The 23396-nt window shown below is 43.6% G+C and overlaps 1 protein-coding gene across 1 annotated transcript; it reads right to left on the reverse strand.

Annotated features, from left to right (window-relative positions):
* Positions 1-3399: 3399 nt before the first annotated feature.
* On the reverse strand, positions 3400-21863 carry TSPAN15 (tetraspanin 15). The gene is made up of 8 exons (XM_074874245.1): positions 21768-21863; positions 16218-16403; positions 13981-14055; positions 11504-11599; positions 9849-9965; positions 6311-6358; positions 4812-4928; positions 3400-4331 (listed from the first exon to the last, which is right to left on the reverse strand). The coding sequence occupies exons 1-8, from the start codon at positions 21861-21863 to the stop codon at positions 4179-4181; spliced, it is 888 nt and encodes a 295-aa protein (XP_074730346.1). The 3' UTR covers positions 3400-4178.
* Positions 21864-23396: the final 1533 nt, after the last annotated feature.

Here is a 23396-nt window from a genome sequence, read left to right on the forward strand (position 1 = left end):
GTGCTTGGGGTTGAGTCGATCTCCCCAGCCCAGCAGAGCCCAATGAACACCCACCAGATTATTTCTTACCAAAAAGCAATTCCTGAACCCACGCAAGCACCTTTTAATAATCAGCTTGTACAGAAAAGTCGTGAGCACTGGGAAGTCCTAGTGAAGAAAAGAGCCTTAGCAATACAGATCTGCAAAACAACTTCTGACTAAATGGTTTTTAGATATTAAAACACCGATTTTTTTCCCATCAGTAGGAAATTAGCTCATCCCGCCTCCGAGGCTGGTTTTCCAGGTCAGGTTGTAACGAGCAGCCATATCCTGAGTGCCCTGCTCTGCCTCACAAACAGATGCTAATTGCTGCAGAGGTTCAGCTAAGAGGGATTTTCAGCTTTAGGGGGGGATGAAGCCCACGGGAGCTGTGCCCACACAAGGGGACTTCTTGAAGCAGGGCAGGGGACAGGGCCACCAGAGAAACCCCGGTGCCATACAGGCACGCCAAGCAGAGATTTGATTCAAGTCGAGCAGAGATTTAATTAGAGCCTTGCGATATGGCATAGCCACACCACCAGAGGGAGAGCTGCTCAGCATTTCTCCTCCAGAACTGTGCTAATTACAGATTTTTATCGCATAACATCATCGTACAGTGCATGATGCTCCAGCCAGGCCCTCAAGTCACCAGCATGTGTTGCTCAAGTGCCCTGCCAAGACTGTGCCTGGATGGCCTGTAATTATTTGAAATACAGAGGTCTGTATTTCTAGCTGAATGGTGCATAACTCCCAGTACAAAACTCCTCCACATTGCTGAAGCAGTGCAGTGACCCTGCTCCCTGAACCCACAGGGGAGGGAGAGCAGTTAAATTAGGTATCACTGCCCAGTAGCTCAGCAGGCAGCCAGCACTGAGGAGCTGTTGCAACCACTCGCTTTCCCAGTCATTGAACAGGCAGCTGCTCCACACAGCCGTCCCACACCAGGCAGGAAAGCTCTGGGATGCAGACAGGAGAGGGGCAACGCAGGGGTCACGCAGCAAGGAGCATCGGGGGTGGTTTTTGCAGGTAGGGAGCACAAACAGCTGCCCAACATCTGTGGAGGGCAGAGCATTCAGGGGCACAGGGAAAGCAGGAGCACGCAGAGGATGAATCATGGGAAGCTCACAGTTGTCAGAGCACTTTAAAATTACACACATATAAAAGAAATCCCGTAACAGTTCTGGGATTTTGCAGAGCTGCCTCAGTCTTTTAAACAGCAGGCAAGGAGCATTTTTAAGAGCAGGTTTAAGGATGCATCTCCAAGGAGTGGTCCAGCTGTGGCTGCTCCTGACAGGAAGGCAGGATTGAATTAGATCAGTGTTCTTTACCCATTTTAAAATCAACTTTCACATCAGCTATCTGAAAAAGCCCAGATGATCTTCACTAGTGTGACCACAGTGGTTTTCACTTACAGCCAAATGAAAAATCAGACCAGGACAACATTTTGAGTCTGGCCCTTCACATGCTTCCAGCTGATTTGCTTGTGGGCATGGAGATGTGCACATTTAAAATGAAAATGCTGGCAGCTGTGTCAGTGATGTGTGTAGAGCACCAGCCTGAGACGAGTCACAGGTTCACTGATGCCGCAGCACCTCCCCTCCAGAACTCGCTTGTGCAGATGAAGTGGGCAGGACAGAGCACACCCCTGCAGGCTCAGCAGCTCAGGATAAAACCTGCTAATTGTAAGCACACAAAACACCTTGTGCACAGTACAAACCCATCCAAAAATCAACCTGCTAACATAGCATGGCACACTGAGAGGAGCCAAGCCTCATGCTTAAGAACAAATTCTCCCCCACACCATGGTGTCCCCATCATCTCCCACAGCTCAGGTGCTTGGAGGCAGCTGAGCAGAGACCCACTGCATCCCTCTCCTCCCGTCACCTCCTGATTGGCATCATCCTTCCCTCCGGTCACCATGGGCCTGTGAAGCAAAGAGTTAATTTCCTCAGATCTGAGGGAATGGGAAGGGTCAACAGTATTTGAATCAATCATTTATTAAATAAAGTCACACATGTTTAGCTCATGATTGTCAGGTAATCCCCCCCCTCAAACACTGTGTGTGACAGTGAGCACTGAGGATGGTTGAAAATTCAGTACAGTCCACAAATTTCCTTGTTAAAGGGGACCTGCTCCCTGGTATCACCAAATACTCTCCCTGTTCTATTTAAACCACCCAAATTCTAACCATGCTTCTGTCATCTCCTGTTTTCCCACATATCTGGTAAAACTACCACAACATTTACAAGATGCTATTAGTAAAGAAAGAAAAATCACATTTGTCATTCCCTTCTTCACAATTCATTACAGCCTTCCTGCCATCTCAAATTCAACTGTTTGTCCCCTCTCGCTGAAGGCCAGGGCATAGCTCTGTCTCTGGCGATACCTCAGCTCCCGCCTTCCCAGCTCACTCTCCACATTAAACCAATTTCAGCCTCAATCTTCCTTTACCAGCAGTCAGCTCGGTCCTCTGAAGCTGCCCCCATCTTTTCACCTTCCTCTCTTTGTACGCAAATCTACCCCTAAAACTCACCTTCCTTCCTAACTTACCAAAATACATTATTCAGGACACAGACCAGGAAAATTTAGGTGACAACGATATGAAGCAATTAAATATGTAACCGTGTGTGGGACCCAACGCTAGAGTGTGCTGTGTAGGAAAAAACCTCGCACTGCAGATGATCAGCTTGATAACGCTGCAGGATCTCTCTCTAGACGCTGTCAGAAACACTGAAGAACCGGATGAGTCAGTTTTTGGCTCCTGGGAACACATGAGGCTTCCTCAGAAATCCTTGGTGAAGGCAGAGAGCTAAGCAGAAAACACTGGCTTTTGAAGAAAGGAGAAAACACATCCAGGCCAAGGAAATTAGAAAAAAAAAAAACAAAAAAAAAACCACCAAAAAACCCCCCCAAAAAGACAGAAGAAAAGCAGAAAGGAGAGAATAACATCCTCTGAGTGGCTTAGTGGAGTGTCAGAAAAGAAGAGATTCACAAAGACAGCATATAAGCCAAACCTGCTTTATTCTCATCCTGAATTTGTTTATTTGAAGCATCACGATAATTAGGTTTTGCATTTTGGCTGCAAGCCTGGCTGGGGCTGGAAAGACTGCAGAGAAATGCACAGGACAAAACAACAAGAAAATCCCCAGAGCTCTCAGTGACTTCCCAAGTATTGTCTCTGATTCACTAAGAGAAGCAAGCAAGGCACAGACCTCCAGTGACTCTGTCCAAAACCCCAGGCAAGTCAGCACCCAAGCCAGAATCATGGCTCAAGGTATTTCTACCTTTTGATTCAGCTTTTGAGGGACAGGCTTAACTTAGATAAGAAAATAAAAAGCATTTTAAACAAAATCTTTGTGTTTTTTAAAAAAAAAACAAAAACAAACTTACTGGTTTTATTCAGACAAGAATTTAGAAACATCTCAACGTACAGAACTCCAAACAAAGAAAATCATAAATCACCTAGTTAATTTACTAAAGAGGAAAAATACAGTATGTACAAGATTCAAACATCCTGTAAGTTTATACAAAAGCCAGACAGTAATAAATTGCATTAAAAATATATCAAACATTACCTGACTGATTCAACATTGGCATTTGCCCCATTATTAAAAGGCACAAACGACTGAGCAATGAAAGTGTTCAGCATCACATCCATTATTGTCAGTAAATTCACCAAGATTGGCATAAAAATTTTATTAAACACATGTTTGATATTCATCATGTAGATCAGTAAGAAATCTTTCTTGGAAGGAGTAAGAAAATAAAGTTGGAAAGGACAAACGTTTAAATGCGACATCCCAAGAGACAAAGGCTCTTCCTAGAAACCTACCTTCAAATCTTCCCCTAACAGTTTTCCCGGCTGCATGTCACTCAGCAATCATTCAAAAAAAGATTTAATGATCCACAAGCCCACCTTCCGGCAGCGTCGCGATACCGCAGCAGCATCGTCGGCAGCGCGGAGCCCTTCTGATGTGTCTTTGGTTGCAGACACACCGCGAGCAACGAGGCTACGGAGGTATCGGCACGCTGCCAACCCGCCGCCGGTCTGCTGGCTGATTCATTACACCCGCAGCCTGTAATAGCCTCAGAAGCCAGCACAAATCAGAACAGGTGGATTCGTTTCTTTTTTTTTTAGATTATATTTGAGGTTTCCGAAGTCACCCCGGGTAACACATGCAGCAGCCAGCTCCAGCAAACTCGGGGGCAGATCTCTGTTGCGCTTCTTCAAACAGTCTTTCGCTCAGCTTGTGCTCGGTGATGATATCTTCCACCCGAGTTATGTAAAGCAAGGACAACAACACTCCCAGGAACTGCGAAAGGAAGGGGGCATCTCTAGTCAGAGATCAAATACTGCTTATCTAACACTCTCACAGCAGTTTTTACAAATTATGTATACATATGTTGTCTATATGGGCAGGCATGCGGTACATATACAGACAGAAACTCACATTGTTATTCTTCTTTGCATAGAGGGGTATAAATGGATTGTCTTTGTGAAGAGCTAATACAGCAGAAGAATTACCACCCCTGTGCCTTGGAGCATTAGAAAAATCTCAGTGGACACAGCTATTGAGAGAAGAGGACTCAAAAAACCCAAGCACAATGAAATCAACCCACCAAATCCTGCAATATATCACAATAATGCTACTAAATTACTGGAATGCCACCTCTGCTTATCAGTTACATTAAGTTTAAGTAAAAAATGATAAATATAGTCAAATAGGATATCACATAACATAGCAACAAATCAGATACTCCCTTTAATGGATAACACACCAGCACCTTCTTACCTGGGGTAGCAAGATGCCGAGCAGCACACCAGCCATGATGCTGTAGTTGTCCAAAAACCAAATAAGCACTGCATTCGTGCACCCGCGGACATATATAACATGCTGAAGACTCAAGCGCTGCAAAACAACAGAACAAATGTTCAAACAGGCAGTTGCACTGGCATACGATACAGTAACACACGGTAATTCAAAATTCAGGGAGGCAGATCTGGTCCGCCTTCCCCTCTCTTTAAACCCACCAAATTGGACACAGACCTCATCACTACTTCTTCTTCCATCTGTGTTTAAGTTGTTCCACAACTGAACAAGTTCTTTAATTTTTTTTTTTACACTTTTTTTGCAACCCCTGTTCCAAAAGGAATGCATCCGACTGATTTTATACGACTTGGAAAGTAGGGAAGTCTCTCTTCAGCTTTTATCTCTGCCTCCAAGTTGAAAGTACAGCAGTGGAAAAATATAAATTGCGGACCAAGTGTTTTGCAACAGACTCTAAAAAGGGCAGGAACAAGAGGATTTCTGCCTCAGTTCCACAAGCTGCGCTGCACCGTGACCTCAACCCATAATATAGAAAACACTTGAGGCTGCAAAGGGTCCTAAGCAGATGAATGGGGTAAAGTTAAGCATATGCTTAAGTGCTCTGGGTGTTAGAGCCAGGCTGGACCATTTAGGTGATTAAGCCATAAATCAATGAATCTAAATGAAAACAGGTCATATGTAAAGGTAACTGGTAATCCCAAAAACCAACAACTGAAGCTGTCATTGTGCACCAAGTGCCTCAAATGAGCTGGGGAGAGGGGCTCTTTCAGACCAACCCCCCCGCACCAGCACTCCAAAGCTAGGAGTGGAGAACTCAGGGCAGATCCAATCACCGATTTCCCTTCTTAATCACTCCGCAATTAGTGCCCTGAGTCAGCAGTCTCTACTCTGGAGTCACTGGGGCTATTCCCAAGAGAGAAGACTGAAGGAGGAGGAGGCCCCATCCTACTCCTGGAGGGAGGAGAGGGCTGCCAGCACAACCCGGGAAGTCCCACTCCTCTTCCAGGAATAACTATTACAGGCTTAAAAATAAAACACCCACTACTGGGATATAAAAGTTAGAAACAGCTAAGTTGGCTTTACCGAAACCGATTTTACTCAGTGAGAAACTTTGGCTTATAAGTATTAACAGCTTTCCCCAACTCGAGTCACTACTTAAAAGGTATGAAATCAGCTTTCTTTGCATTAATTGTGCAATTAGCGTAAGGGGGATGAGCTCTGGGAAGACGTGCTTCACGCACGTCAAACAAGGAATCATGAAAGACAAAAAAGAAGGGAAGATAGCACAATGGAAAAGGTTAGGTTTTTTTAATATATGAAAGTTATTCCAGATAAAATAATTTCAATTGCTGATTTAACTGTCTGGTAGATTTAAGCATGCACAAGACAATTTTATAGCTGAACAAAAAAATGCAGAGAAGTGCCACCCTTTGCCACAACAGGGTGGACATTAGTTACGTTACCTCTTTGTCAATGGTTTTGTATCCGCACATAGTGTTGATAATGTCTGTCTGAAAAGAAAACAAAAAATATGAACTGTAGCAGAAAACAAAAAATCATTAAAAAATTATTTTTACTCTTCTTGTGTTCACCCAGCTCATATAAAAGCAACAACAGGGTTACTTCCCAGTCCAACACCAGTTTCTTCCAACAGCCCTGGGGTCAGATTTAGAGCGAGCTCTACATCATTTTAGAGAAATCAGTGCTGCCAGTGTGTCACAACACAAGACATTTGAACTGTATCTATCCAGAAAAAACAGCGTGGCATCAGAAACCAATGCTAGCTACAGCAGAGCTACATGTCACAGCTGTTTCAACAGAACAAACAGCTGGTTTTAATTTTAAGGCCTTAATAACTTTACACTTCTTATTAAGAAAACAAGGGGTTAACATGATGACATCATGATGACAAATTTGAACTCAGAAATATCTAAACCCCAAATAACGTCCAATACTATGAATGCTTACATGAACATTTTACAAGACCAAATTTATTATAATAGAATTTATTTTTATATATCATTATATATATGAATATAAAATTTGTATATTTAAAAAAAGACTGAGTGCTTGCATTCATCACAGATTACTAACACACATTCTGTAGCCATTTAATATTTTGCCTGAGTCCCAAAGCTCTACCTGGCCTGGCAAAGCTAACCTGAAAATACTGTCCTTCACTTACAAATCAGCCAATGCAAAGCCCACTGGCATCAAAGGAAGCAATGAACAAGCCAAAGACATGGAAGAAAATGAGAATACACAAATAAGGAAAATAAGGCAGAAAAAACTCTATGTATTGATATACCCTCCCTCAAAATTAAAACAAGATGTAGAAATGAGATTTCTAAATGCTGGTGGCCTCTGAGTGGTAGCCTGGGGTTCCCAGGTCACCCCCCCCTCCAAGAAGGAATAGGGACATTTGCAAAAGACGGAAGGATGACAGATGTTACAAAATGGCAGAAACACTAGCCAGGGTCAAGTTTTCTAAGCCCCCAAAAAGCCAGGCTCTCACCTTGAGCACACAACTGGCTGACAAACAAGGTTCAGTGTGTTCCTAAAAAAAAAAAAAGGCTCTGGCTATTTCACAGGTCTGTTGGGGAAATGTGAGGGGTACCCATCCGTCAGCCACAGGTAACGAATACTCTTGGAAGTCAAAGTTTGCAATACTAGGCATCGGTGTGTTGCTGTGTCTGCCAAGAGTGATTTTGCATTTACATCGGTCATCCCCAAAATACGTGACCACAACGAACATAGTCACGTCGTTTAATTTTAAACACAGCATTTGCTAACAGGACATCACGGCACAAGAAAATGTATGCAACAGAGATAAATGCATTAGAAACAGAGGTTTATAAGCATTTGGGGACTAATTTTTATCTGCTACACTAGTTTAAGTCTTCGATAAACAGTTTGACTTAAAAATAGTCCCTTCAGAGCCCCCCCAGTATGAGCCTGGCTCATGTTAGCACACGGCTTTTTCAGAGGATCAGAATCCAACCTCCGACACTAGCGGGAGTTTTCCATGACTACAAAGTGAATGAGTAATCACAAACCATATCTGTAGTTTTCCAGGACAGAAACCAGCCTGTATTTGGAAGCATTTGTCAAACATACAAGATTTATGCATCTTCTGGTTGTTTTGTTTTTTTTTTTTTTTTTTTTTTTTCCCCAAGGCAGCCAGCCATACAGCCACGGTGTTAGTGTCATCCTGCTGAGCACACGTGTGCACCGATTGGACTTCACAAGGCACACCAAAGGCATCCTGGTGTGGCAAAGCCACAAGCCCTAACGTACCACAGCATCTTGCTGAACAGCCTACCCTTAAATAAGAAGTTTGCTTGTTATTTTGGGGCTTCTCCCTGCCTTTTGATTGACTTCCCTGAGCTTAACACTTTGCAGGCTACTTTTAAGCTGCAAATAGTCTCACCGCCATCTCTCCAGTTGCTAGTGAGGATATATAGAGAGAATATATTCCCTGTTTTCCTCAAAGAAGTTTTTATTTTGGCGCTTTCCTGCCTGACAGGTTGCATTTGAAATCCACGTGTCTTATTATTTGTGCCACAGCTGAAAAGGCACCTGGCGTTATTAGTCACTGGTTATTGCAGAGCTTCACCTTCACAGTACTGCTTTATTTCCACACACATCAACAAACCTTTTAAAATAAGACTTCAACAGAGAAATGAGAGCTACAGAAAAATAAGTGGTATTTTGAATGACCTGTAAATAGCCAGATTGCCCTTTACTAGCCAGCTCTATCTTCCTTTGCCATCAACTGAGGACAAAATCCTGAGCTCTTCTGCTCAGTACCGCTGTGGATCAGCAGATTTTATTTTCATATACACAACTTTCTTATTCTCAAACACCCAAGACTTAAAGCATAACTGTTTAGCTTTGGTTTCTGAGAATAAATCAAAGCTCAGTGCAGATTTAAACAGAGTCTTTCTCACACACTAAAGATGTGTAAGCGTATGTGATAAACACCTTCATATTATACACATTTCTCAGGAACACCTAGCAGGATTACCGACACAGTTATTGTACTTATTTTCCCTTTTTTTAATTAAACAGCCATGCTCAAGGCAGACATTGAAAGGGCAGTGCATAGCAGGCACTGGTAGGCTATCCATCATGAACTCTACGGCATTTGCTCTTACACACACTCAATTTCTCTGTCTCATGTTCAGACCAAAGGCCAAAACCCAGTAAGGCAGGGATTGGCCACGCTGGTTTTAAGTTGAGGAATAGTTCTTTATCAAATTCAGCATTACATCCATCCCTCAAATGAAGAGTGATGAATTAAAACTGCTAAAAGTTATATAAAGCACATTTACCTAGAACTTAATACCTGCTCCTAGTGCTGCCAGTTAATACCAGTTCATCGTAGACTGAGAAACTGGTCCAGATTCCAGCCGACAGGGTGTTCTTCCAGGGAGGATTTTACAGGGTGGCAAGGTGGACAGTTTTCAAGGATGGGTTAGGACAGAGCAGCAGCTCCAGTCTAGACCTGCACCCGCAAGGACGCACTGACCCTGAAGTCATCTCCCCACATTTCCAGATTTTTCTGGATGATGGGGTCGTTCTGTTTGGTTTTTAATTCAGAGAGCAGCTGGTGCACATAGCTCCAACCCCCACCCATGGAAGCACTTGGGGCCCAGGCTTCCTGGCAAAACTGGAGTAACAAACCCTTGGGAAAACACCAGCAAAACTTAATTTTAAGCAGCACTGGTCCAGGCGAGCCATGAGGTCAGAGGAGCTCCCAAGATCCCTTCTGTGTTTCGAGGACTGTGTAGTGGGACAGTAAGATGGACCAGAGCCAACATGTCTAATTCATTATTTTCTCCGTTTCAAGCTGTCAAGACCCACGGGATCCATAGCTTCCACTTTCGGGGGACCCATTTTCCTTTGCTTCTTCCCCCAGGCTTTCTGAAGTAAGGTACCTTTTTAAGCAAACGCTGGCAACCCCGCAGAGAGCAGTGATGCCAAGATGCCACGACTGACCTTATTTGTGACACAGCAAGTGTAGGGCACCCCGCAGGCCAGCGGTCCCGGCGCCGCACAGTTGTGGTACACGTTTTGTGACCAATCTTTATAATCTTCCCCACCGCAGCACTTAAACTGGAAAAAATTACACAAAAGGGAAAGGAAAAAAAAAATTGTATCTCAACAGAAACTCTTCTAATAAGTAGAAAACAAAATAAGAATAAAACTATTTTAAGAATACTACCCAGAAATTCTGTCATTTTATCAGCAAGGCACATATGAATGTATATGATAGATACAACTGAAAAGAATTAAAGATATAGGTAGCATTCCTCTGTCACTCATCAAGCAGTTACCCGGGGTGCCAGAGCAAAGTACTCAGTGCTAAGTTCCACCTCCCATCTTTCCCGAGTTAAAAAAACCATCTTTTCAGGTCTGGACATCATTAAGAAATGTTTTCACGTTCACTCCATCTCAAGCTGTAATATATTTCTTCAATTTTTTTTAAGGATTGTGACTACATTTCTAAATGAGTCTACAAGACAGAAGTGCTGCTATAACGCATAAAAATAATCTCATCAAAACATTTTGGGTGTAATTTAGTAGAACTGAAATCTGGCAAACAAATACTGTAAGTTTACATTGACTTAATACAAATATTCACTTTATATTTTAAATGAAAGAGAACGGAGCAGTTTATTTAATCACCAAAATATACATTTGCTGTACGTATACATAATTTTGGGCAGTGCATGGAAACTTTAAAGCATTATGAAGTCTAATGACAAAATTTCCTCAGGATGGTTTGCTTTTGACAGACTTTCCATGCTAACTTTGTTTTTCAAAGCAGGCTGCCATCTCCATAACGATGTTATAAAACATACATATCACTTCCTAAGTTAACTTTTTTTTTTAAATCATTATTTGGCATGGTCACTGACATCACATGGGCCCTGACACTGCATTTCTGAACATTTTCTGCTTCTTCTATAGTCTCTGAACTGCATGGCAGAACTCTTCAATAATCCAATAAATGTTTCAACACACCAGCCTTAAAAAAAAAGGCTGTGAGTCAACCACACGTGCCATTAAGTAATGCTCAGCTGGGCTCAACACAATTTCTGAATTTTAATTGCAGGTATATACACTTCCACAGACATTTCCTTTGAATAACCACATTGTTAAAGAGCTTGCTGTGTGCCCTTGAGTGAAAATACAACAGTCCAGGTTCAAACAGCCTAACTGCCACCTAATTTCTCTTTATCCGGTGCCTCCTGTTAATGAGATGCCTTTGAATGTCTCGAACCAGCCAGCAGAAATGCTAAGCGCAAGAATTTGGGTGGAATTTCGGCTGGATTTGTCTGAATCCAGCTGTGGGGCCCTTATAAGCCTACAAGTTTGCAGGATCTGGCCTTGAGCATCCCAATCGCACCTACAAAGGCAAAAGCTGCGTTTTTCCCCACCCTCACAGTGATTTAGAGGGCTTCAAATGCCAGCTGGGATGCTGAAGGAGCCCCGACCGCAGCGACGCCGTAACAGATGACGCATGAGATCTCATCCCCCTCGTCAATAAGAATCTGATTATCACATCACTGGAAGAACTCAAAGCTGTCGCCAAGGACCTACCGCATCTCAGCACTGAATTAGTCCCAGGAAAAACAAAAAAAACAAACCTGCTTTTGAACAGAATCCATTATGTTCTTGAAGTCTAAATCATCGTAGTAATTCTCAATTCCCCTTCTAATATTATCGTTCAAAAAGTTGATTGTCTAGAAGGCAAAAGTAAAACAAGATTCATAGGTTACACACGTCAAAACAGAACTAAAAGAGCAGGTTAAAGTGACAAGTGTACTTGATGAGCACAAAAGGAAAGGCTCTTTTTTTTCAAGGAAAAAACAAGTATCAATTCAAAATAAATCATAGCACAGTCCTGCAGCGATTGACCACCCGTTCTCTTTTACGGAGGAGCCTCACTGCTGGTTTTGTGCTGATAAATAGTAACAGTGCGACACCTCTCCAGCAAGGGGCAGCTTCTCTGAGTCCCTCCAAGCATCTCCCAAGACTGTCCCATTATCCCTATGCAGGATCCCTCCCACCTGTTGAGACTGGGGATCCCCATTGTCTTTTGGGTGACAGAATGGCAGGTTTGGGTGGTGGGTCTTGGCACCATGCCCTGGGCAACAGAGCTGGCTGTGTTCCTGCTCACCATCTTCCATGAATTTTATTTTCCATAAATTTTATTTTCAACATTTCCCAAGAAGTCCATAACTGCCAGATAAAGAGCTTTATTCCACCTTAAGCAGAAAAAAGTGTATCTATGTTTCACAGTGGTTGTTTTGGGAAATATGGCAGTGAAGCAGTGGCAGATATAAAATGGTATCTCCTCAGCTTGGCATATTAGAAATTAAATCAACAAAACGTTTTTAAAGTTCAGAAGATGAGGAAACAAAAAAGAGTATTTAGTTTTCAACATCCAGCATAGCAAAAAATGGGACTAATCATAACCAGAACATAAAAACTTTCCTTTCAACCCAGCTTCTAAAATTATCAAAGTTAAATCCTTACAGATCAGAAAGAAACCTGAAATACACCTACTAATGTTCTCAGTGTTACAAACTGCAACACTTAAGAACAAAACAGAACAAAAGCAGTTATCACATTGGTGATTAGAAATAACACATGATGTTGCAGGACTATCCTAACTGGCCAAGAACAAATGGCAGCAAATACCAACAACTCTCACACTACCTGTATCACCTCATTCAGACTCGACAGATTTGAGAAGGAAATAGAGAAAGAAATGTGAAAAATCAGTAAGATATGTAAAACAACCAGTATTTAAATAGAGGCTATTACCGTAAGCTTTTATTAAATACTTCCTTCTCCTCCCCATACTAACCCCGAGTTCTCCCTTAACTTCGTAAAACAAGCAAAGAAACCTAACCCTGAGCGTAGCTGTCCTGCTCAGACAGCCAATACACGTGTTGGGAAAACGCTTACTGCACAAAACCCCCAACAATGCAGTTTCTTTGTCCAAAAGTCAACAGCAATTCTTACTCGCCCTCTCAGCAAATACCATCTTTGGCATTTACTTAATTTTCTGTTAACCAAATTTTCTGCATCCCATGATGCCCACGCTCCTACACTGGGGCAGGCTGATCTGCTCCCTTTGGATGAGCCTGGAGCTCCCACCACAACTCAGAATAAATCCTCACGTGGGGCCAAAGTAACTCCTACAACAACAGCTAACGACAGCTTCTAGAAATGAAGATAACTCATCCTCTGCTCTCACAGGTCAAGTTCATGACTCCAGTCCAGCATGCAGTAAGAAGAAAACACTAACTAGGGAGAACATAATACTACTTCAAAATAACAATGAGATGTTATTTTTAAAAAAATCTTTTTTTAAAGCTTTTTTTAAAAAAAATAACATATCTAACATAATATGTGTGATTTCTTTTTGTGGAAATAAGATCAGTAGGATTGGGGTGGGGAGGAAAGAGATCTTATTATTCAGCATCTCCTTTTAATGCTCGTATTTTGCCAGATTAGAACAAAAATCAAAGCATAAAAATCTAGCACTTGCCATAGCGAACACATTTATGCTTTAAAGCATTTCTAACAGAAAAAAAATAGTCTGCTACTTTCTGTTTAGAAAAATAAAGGGGTTTATATAATTATGGCATGCTTGTAAATAATGGGGTCTCCTATAGAAATTAGTTATGTTGCTTATGGAAGTGGGCAGGGAAGAGGTGTCCCTTATATATGGTAAAACATTTTAGCCACTAAAAAATAACAAAGTCTCCAAATCCACCTAGAAAATTCCCAAATCCGCCATCTGAGATCCAGAAAGCAAATGAGAAGAAAGCACTTTGTAATAGATGGAGAGCTGGAAACTCATTTTCCACGTATTGCACATTCCTAGTTACCAGATTTTCTCCAAATTCTTTAATCTAGAATTCACCTCCAGAACAGGTGGCCAATCCCACCCATCCCTGAACCTGAAAGGCCCTGAAGAGTCTTCAGACCTCCATCAATTAGTGCCCAGGTGACAATTTTAACACCTTTTATTTGCTTGGTAAAGTAGCTGAAAGGTCATGGATTGTCAGTAATGTTTTTGGTGATCAAAACCTAAATGCAAGTGGCTCACCTGGTTTCTGAAGATCAGGGCCACCACTCCACCAGTCAGCTCAATCAGCAAGCAGATACCAAGAATGTACATGAACTGCAGAAAAACAGTTTCAAGTGAGTCCTTGACCAGAACAAACCCCCATTACTCTTTCAATTAGTGTCCTTAAGTCTGTAACATTCAATTGTCAACATACTCGGCTTTCTGCATATGAGATGTCATTTTAAAGAAAGATATAAAATGGTTTTGTTCTTATAAAACTGTTCATGTCACAAGAAAGCCTTTCTTCCTCACTTGAGTCATTCTGGGTTTTGCCCAATTGGCAAACACAGTATTTTTCTGCTTTCAATGGACTCAAAACCAATAGATGCAGTTATCATGCCAAGATAATTCTCTCTATAACAGCGTCCCAGAGAAGCATGTTAACGGACTGCTACAAACCACACCGAACTTCATGTTTTTATGCTTCCTACAGAAACAGTACTCACCTGTCAGCTTTAATTTTGGGGTAAAACAGTGCTTTAAGATAATCCAAACCACCTTCTAGTAAATCGCCAGTGTTAAATCAAAGCAGAATTCTGGGCTTGGTACCTTTTAGTGTGTTTCTTCAGAAGAGGGAACGGAGCAGTACTGCATTACCGAGCCAGCTGAGCGCAGAGGCTGCATGGGGGGCATTAACAGGATTTACTGTGCTCAGTGGTAAGAAAAACTATACCTGCTAGTTCTCATTTTATTTATTATTCGCCTGTGTAGAATATATATATATGCTCACACACACACGACTACAACATATGCATCTGTGACTACTTATCAAAGCCCATGCAAAATATGAATAATACGAAGAAATCCATAGCAACACCACGAGATAGCTGTGACGTGCCAGTACTTGAAATGTTTTTCCAGCTCAAAGGATTCTTTAGGCATAAAAGATGGCTGTTACATGAATTTAGGTCTGCTTCTTAGCAATTAACTTCATCAGGAGTGAAGTTTTATGATCTCTCATCTGAAAATAATCTCTAATGCTCCACCCTGAAAGCTGGTTTAATTTCCGTGCTCTCCATACCCGGTATCAGTGTCACAAAATCACTGGACAGATATCTTTTCTCCTGCTAAATCTGGAATCAGCCCGAGAAGCAGACATCAGGGACTTTCTCCATTTAAATACCCTACTGAGTTTGCTACCACAATGGGAACAGAAAACGTCCTCGGCATCAGATGAGGACGCACCACCACACTCAGAGTGAAAGAAGGCACCACCGCCTAAGGACAGACTCTTAGTAAAACTCCAGTCTCATTTCAAAATCCACAGTTACATCTTGCTTTGGCCTGCGTAACATACCACGTATTTACCATTTCTTTACATTGACCTGACATGATGGTGAAAATTTTTTTCACGCTTTACTTTTAATTAGTCATATATGCAACTTCCATCTGCATTTAGGGAATTTCCCTAAAATTTCCCCTTTCAGAGGCACTGGAGAGAAAACCTGTGTCCCTGTCATTTCATTTTCTCTTGAAGCCCTGCAGCGCTATACAGCTAACATCACAACACACATCTCTCCACCACCCCCTGACACTCCACATCCCAACCAAGGGCAGACAGACCACAGCCACCGCAGCCTGACCTGGGGTTTCTTTCTCTAGCGGCTTCCTCAGGGTTGAAACAAGGAACATTTGGAGAATCGTAAGAGACCACAGCTCATCTCTGTGCTTAATGTCCCAGCAAACGGGTTCACAGTTGTAGGAAATCCCCTGGTACTGAGGGGGGAAGCTGCAGGCAGCGACAGGGCAGCACCATTTCCTCTTCTCCAACACAGTTCCCCTAAGCAGGGCACATGCCCATGGTATGGCCAGACTAGAGAAAAAGCAGGCACCGCAGTGCCAGGCTAGCATCAAATGGTATGCCAACAGCTGAGTTTGCACAAGATCCATGCCAGCTGATAATAACTCACATTCCTGGTTGTTTTCCATAAAGCCCTTAACTACTGGAAAGCTGGTTTTCTCAGCGCCGGGCTCTGACCCGTGCCTGTCCTGTCACCGGCAAGACGAAATACTGCTGCTCCCTGATGGAGGGACATCCACAGACCACAGTTAGGGGACCGCTGCCATAAAGCAGTTCCAGATTTAATTACAATCAAAAAAGCAACTTTATTAAAATATTTTTCAATGCAGACATAGTTCTGGGTTTGAATTCAGGTGACACTGAAAAGCAAAAGCAATGAGCCTTAAAAAATAAGAATAAAACCCCCAACACTTACTGCTTGAAGAAGGCATAAATTGTCTCTTAAAGAAGCCAGTACACCCACAAAAGATACCAGGAACATTATAATGCCCAAAAGTATTAAAATGATTGCTGGGGCTAGAAAGGCACTTTCTAGAGTTTTGTACTTCTGTCTTTCAACTTCTGCATAAATCCCAACCGCGAGGACAAGGGCTCCGATCACCTGAAACAGAAAAAGAGAAGAGCACAGATGTTACTTTTTCTCCCAGTAAACACAGAGATGACATTTTGTGAGTACACATAAACCTGAGACTACTCCCTTCAGAATTAATTATAAACAATGAAACACTAAAATCAGCAGTATGGATTAAAAAAACCCAACAAAACCTTAAAGACTAAAGCAGAAAAGAGCCAAGTTAGAGAAAACCCTAAGATTTGTTCACTTCAAAAATATATTTAATGATGTTTTAAATTCTGAAAGTTAAACAAATTGAAACATACATCACTGGTTGAAAAGTAATCTATTACTCATCTGAGATCACGTACACTACATACACTAGCAAATGCCACAGCATTAATGTTCCTCCTTTGCCTGTCTGTCCATCCTTCCCTCCGTGTGTGTATGAATATATATATGCCTCTAACATAACAGAATTTCTAAGCCGATCTGCAATCAACAGCTTGTATGTCCCTTCATATCAGCTCCTATTGTATTTAGGCTCAGTAAATACAGCCAGGTGTATCCTATACCTCCACTCCTGCCACCAGGGGAAATGCACTGGATTTAAAAACAAAAAACCAAACAAACCAACCCACACAAACCAAAAAATGCAAGTTTGAAATTACAGCACTTTCCTGAGCAACTACCAGATAAAGCTGACAAGTGAAGCAAGAAGTGATGCACTTCATTTAACAAGGCAAAGATATTTCAATCAAAATAATTACAGCTACATACATTTGGTATTAAACCTATGGTGTGCTGCAAGTTGCTTTGAATTATGCTGAATTTGGGGGGGATAAAAAAAAAAAAAAAGCCCGCAACGTTTAATCATGAAAATTGCAGTGGAAAAACTTTACTTTCAACTCCAACAGCCAGGCACATCCTCAGGGAAGAGCCGAGATTCAAATCAATCATTTTGGCAATCTGATAAACAGCATTCCCCTTTTCTGACCCAACATTTCAGCAGTAACCCTGAGTCTGCTCCCTGCACACCAACAGTGAGGAGAGCACGTTTCTTAAATATGAGAAGCTTTTTGATCTCATAGGGTATATCCCAGACAAAGGTCTAAACGGACAAATGACATACAGTTGCAAGACTGCGAGCCCAACAGTTAAAATATTTTTTTAATTATGGGATATCTTAAAATAAATAACAACTCCCTGGAAATTCTTGATTTTCTACAGGTAAGAATAAAAACCCCAAAGGGCGTTATGTGAGGAATGGCACCAAGTTCTCATTTCAAAAAGAAAAATCTCAGAAGGGTTCACCCATAAAAACAAATATACTGAAGCTGTTTAAAAAGCAACTTAAAAGTTTACATGACCAAATTCAGAGTAACCCTCCCTCTGACAAATTCAGTAATTGTATTGATTATGGAAGGCATAAGAGAAAACATGGTGGACAAATAATGGGTACCCAAATTGACCATTTATATACTTCTACTGTAAAACTGTGATTAGGGCTTTTTATTACTACATGGCAAATTTGTCGTGAGTGTTAGCTTTATTTAAAAAAAAAATAAATTATTTGAGTAATGAAGTATAAATCACTGTTCAAGCAGAAGACAAACAAATCAGTTTTAAATTTTTAAACACATAAGAATCAAGGAAAGAGTCTTAGAACCATACAAAATTACAGAATATAAAATTGGTGACTGTACGTGTATATGTGATTCAAAAGTTCTAGTATTATTTTTATTTTTTAAAAATAAAAAAATAAAATTTAAAAAAAATAAACGAAAACCTGATACCTTTGTGTCCTGACCGCATTTACCCTGCTCGGAAAGCAGCAGATAATACTATCCTACTAACGCTAAAGCACTGATAACAAGCTCAACATTTGCCTGGTGGAATCTTGGTTTAGAAAATTTTTTTTAAAAAAAACATTGGACATAAAACACGGGGATTAAATCTTGATGGGGATTATCTGGATTTCAAAAGCATGTCGTTTCAAGACTCGAATATTTACTGAAATGTCTTTCTTAGCCATAGTTTTCTCATCAAAACATTCAATTTGAGGTGGTCTTCAGTTTTAAAGATTCAAATGTGCCTGTGAGTAGAAATACAAGACACATTCCCACTTTAAGAGCTTAAGACACATAGACACAGAGATACTGATATACATATCTTCATCCTCTTCCATCTGCATTTTGCTCACACACCCTCCAAGACCACTTCTAGCATTTTAAGTGTACAAGAAACTTCAGTCCTGCCTTTTGTTTTCTGACACCAGCTTGGCCCCCAAATAACCCCAGAATTCCTCCCCTCAAATTCTCACCCATTACAGCTTTCACTGTCCCAAGGACCAGGGTGCCCAACACCACATCCCAGGCAAACAACAGGATTCAAACCATCTTGTGACCCACGGGAGATAAACAGGGAGCTTCTCACCACTCCTCTGCTCCCTCTAGACGTGCATCAAGCCGCTTGCTCTGGAAGGCTTCAGGATACCCGACATTAAAATGATGTTGCTCCCCAAGAAGAGGACTACAAAATACCCGTGTAATAAAACTTCCTCAAGCAATCCTACATTAACAGTTCTGCATACAGTGGCACGCAGAGGGCACGTGCCGCAGGGAGGCAGGAAGGCTTCACGCTGCACTTGGCAGCACCACTGCTACGCCGGGGAAAAGCATCAGCTAACAAAAAACTCAGATTGACCTATCATATAGTAGACACACACATGCATCCCAAGTTTTATACAGGTCTTGAAGCATAAAAAACTATTGAGCGGAAAAAAGCCCACCGAAGCACACTGTTAAAATCTTCATTCCTTACAAGCAGGATTTATGCTTTCTTTATCTTCTATTTTTTTAAGCATTTAATAAAAATCTTTTAAACCTTTAATATGGTCAAACCCATAGCAGCAATTATTTATGCCAAGCAGATGTGCTAATTTAGCAATCATCCCACCCGCATCTCTTCTGTGGGACTGTGCTCTCCCTTCCTGTGACCAGGGGTGGAAACACAACTTTTACGTAGGTAGCCCACAAATATACATACTGTTTACATCCTGCATCCTTCACAACAGCTCCCAGTTTGGCAATTCACGCTGTATCCGCAGGAAAAATTGACTGGTCTTGACTCACATTAATAAGTATCCACCAGCAAATACCAGGGACTTTCTCTGGGGCTTTTGCACACACAGAAGCTGCTTTCCCAAGAGAAAGGAAAAGCACTTATTTATAAGTTGTGGTTTTAACGCTGTATTTACAATACTTATTCTTAAATAAAGTGCCTGCTCAACAACAGCGCCTTCTCTTTAAAACGCTGGATGTTGTTTCAGCCAGGCAAGAAAAATTACATTACAGACTCATTTACCAGCAAAACAGTTGCCTGAAAAAGTTATAGTGAATACTAATTTTTAAAAAAGCCTCTGGTGACATGGGAAGACACAGCAGCGACAGGGCCTGTAGCAAACATCCCCTCCGGCACTCCCAGCAATGCTTTCATTTCCTTTCTGCTTTTGGATAAGGCTGATATTTAGTTCCCGGTGATTTTAAGCAATCCTGGGGACTCAAATCCAGTTGTTCATCACTCACAAATGTACCGGAGGAACAGCAACAGCAGGGAGGAAACCGAATGGTCTCAGCATCCCGTACGTCAAAGCCCCAAAAAGCAGCAAAAGGACACAAATTACCCAAAATTTAAGCAAGCCAATACTTCACAGCCAAACTGCACTCCCATTTACACCAATTCAAAAAAAAAAAAAAAAAAAAGTAAGACTAACACAGCTGAAAAAAGAACCACGTCACTGATATTTACGGCTAATGAGATATGCTTCACTAAGCTAGAATAAAAGAAAATTTCAAGAGAGGAACCCACGCGCCTTCCCTCACACAATACAGCGTGTGTTCAGCCGGATGGCCGGGAGCACGCTGCCCAGTGCCAGCCTTCCCCAGAGTAAACGCCGGCAGCCCCCATCCTTCCCCTTCCCGCAGTCCCCGTCTCGCCTGCCACCCTCTCTCCCTCCCGGAGCAAACCACCTCCCCGGCAGAGCCAACAAAGGGAAACTCTTGATTATAAACAAGGGCAGAGCGTTGAAAATCCAGAGCAAGCAAATACAAAGAGTAAATGAAATCCTCAGGCTGCTTGAAAGCGGCTTTGTCCTCCAGAGACACTCAGAGAAACGTTTCAGAAGGGCCCTTTTTCTGCTACCAGATTAATTTTTATATCCCACCAGCAAAGGCCCTTGCTGCCAACGGAAAACGCGGAGTAGACAACGTGCACGGTCCTTCATAAAGGACACGCTGAAAAAAAAAAGGGGTTGAAAAATAGCACAACAAATTTCCCTTTTCTGAAAATTGCACCTGCGGAATATCTGCTGCGGAGTAACGCAGGAAACTTCTCAGGGTCTGAACTCAAGGGTCTTCCTTGGTTGGTATGTCTGCTGAGAAAGGCAAAAGATATCCAGGATCCAAAAAAGTCTGAATTACACCCAAACACCGTGCATTTTAATTTTTGATCATCCTTAAATCATAGCTTTAATCAGACACCTACTGTCAAACCTGGTGGATCTAAACCCCCGCAAAGCGCCAAAAGCTTTACGTTCCCGCCTTGTAAATACCACGTCTACTGAGAGAAGAAACACAGACCAGCAAAACAAAAGCTTCAGCAGTGTTTAAACTGAAAGAGACAGAAAGAAACCCCGCCTAAGCATCTCATCCATCAGTACAGCCCCGAGCCAGCGCAGCCAGACAGCATCACCTCAGTATCCTGGAGCCTGAAAAACCACTTTTTACAATCACAGTCCTTACACTGAGCACTGACAGCTCCTTCCAGGCCGGGGGGTGCCTAGTCAGGACAAATGTGCCACGTTTGAGAAGTCGTTGGCAATAGACTGGACTCATCAGCTGGGACTTTATCACCTCCAGGAGACTGCACGTGGGTTTTATCGGACACCTGGCCGAGGACAGCAAGCGTGGCACGCCTGAAGTTTGAAAGCTTCAAGGTATCACCTAGCCGAGGCTTAGAAAAGGGAATTGTCCTATATACTGACGGCTGGCTTTGTAGGGCAAAGGCTTTATTTGCCCAGCTCACCTCGGGGAGAAAGGGATTATTTTAATAGACGCATAAATGATTTTACCTGGTGAACTTTCAACCCCTACGAGTCCCCATCTGCCAAAACCAGTTTGCCGGTCCCCAGGTTGCTACACCCACGGACACAGGTGCGCCAGCCGCCGGGTTCGCCGCGGAAGCCCCAACCATCGCTGCCAGCCCCCCCGTGCCTCGCCCGGGAGGGACCCCGAGTGCCGGCCGGGACCCCACGGACCCCCCCGGGACCGCACACTCGCGCACAGCCTCGGGCTGGGGGAGCGCTGCCGCTCTCCGCCCCCCCCCCCACGCGTGGGCAGCCGCCGCCCTCACCCAGAAGGTGGTGGAGTAGGTGATGAGGGTGATCTTGAGGCACAGGTAGGAGAGCCGCCCGCAGTACCGCACTTGCTCCGCGTCCCCCGCCGCCATCCTCCTCCTCCTCCTCCTCCTCCTCCTCCTCCTCCTCCTCCCGCCCCGCAGCACCTGCTGCCGCCGCCCGCCCTCCCCTCCGCGTCCCTCCCCTCCGCTTCCCGGCGGCCTGTGCCCGGGGGAGGGAGCGGCCGCCCCGCCGGGCGGGACCGGGGCCGCCGCCGCTTCCGGGAGCGGGACCGGCCCGGGGAGGGACGGGGGGTGTCACGCCAGGGGGTGCCCAGGGGTGGCACAGCGCCCGGCGGAGAAACAACACGGAGGGGGGAGGGACGTCGAAAGCGAAGGGAAAGCTCTGAATTGCTCCCGGCTGCGGCTTTTCCGCCTTTCCCCCCCCGCCTTTTTTTTTCGCCCCTTCCCCCCCCCCCCCTTTTTTTTTTTTTCCCTCCTTTGCAGATGCCGGGCTGCTCGTTCAGGACTAACCCCACAGCGGGAGACATCAGGAAAAAATACGTCGCTGCTCAAGCAGCCACCGAACGCTGGTGCAGGAGCCCAGAGCGACACACAGAGCCACAAACCTCTGCAAGTGCCATTTAATGTCGTGGGCAAAAATCCATAGAATCACTGACTGGTTTGGGTTAGAAGGGACCTTAGACATAATCCAGTCCCAACCCCCTGCCACGGGCAGGGACACCTTCCACTAGACCAGGCTGCCCAAAGCCCCGTCCAACCTGGCCTTGAACCCTTCCAGGGAGGGGGCAGCCACAGCTGCTCTGGGCAACCTGTGCCAGTGTCTCACCACCCTCACAGGGAAGAATTTCTTCCTCATATCTAATCTAAATCTGCCCTCTTTCAGTTTAAAACCTTTACCCCTCATCCTATCCCTACACCCCCTGATCAAGAGTCCCTCCCCAGCTTTCCTGTAGCCCCTTTAAGTACTGGGAGGCCACTATAAGGTCTCCCCAGAGCCTTCTCTTCTCCAGCTGAACACCCCCAACTCTCTCAGCCTGTCCTCACAGGGGAGGTGCTCCAGCCCCCCGAGCATCTTCATGGCCTCTTCTGGACCCACTCCAACAGGTCCATGTCTGTCTTGTTCTGGGTGCCCCAGAGCTGGACACAGCACTGCAGGGGGGGTCTCATGAGAGGGGAGTAGAGGGGGAGAATCCCCTTCCTCGCCCTGCTGGCCACACTGCTCTGGATGCAGCCCAGGACACCGCTGGCTTTCTGGGCTGCGAGCGCATGTTGCTGGCTCACAGTAAGTTTTCCATCCACTAATACCCCCAGGTCCTTCTCCTCGGGGCTGCTCTCAATCCACTCCTCACCCAGCCTGGATTTGTGCTTGGGATTGCCCTGACCCATGTGCAGGACCTTGCACTTGGCCTTGTGGAACTCCATGAGGTTTGCATAAATGCAAGGCTGCTACCTGGGTGCTGGGTTTTTCAGTTGGGTTAATAACATTGCAAAGCAGACTCCCTATGCCCTATAGCAGCACAATTAAGTAATACCAGAGCATTTACGTTTCATTACAACACCCAGGCAATTACCCGTGCAAAGAGGGTCCAGTCCTGCAAATAACACGGCTCAAGTGCAACAGTT

This window comes from Strix uralensis, chromosome 7 (genome assembly GCF_047716275.1).
Source record: "Strix uralensis isolate ZFMK-TIS-50842 chromosome 7, bStrUra1, whole genome shotgun sequence".
Lineage (NCBI taxonomy): Eukaryota > Metazoa > Chordata > Aves > Strigiformes > Strigidae > Strix > Strix uralensis.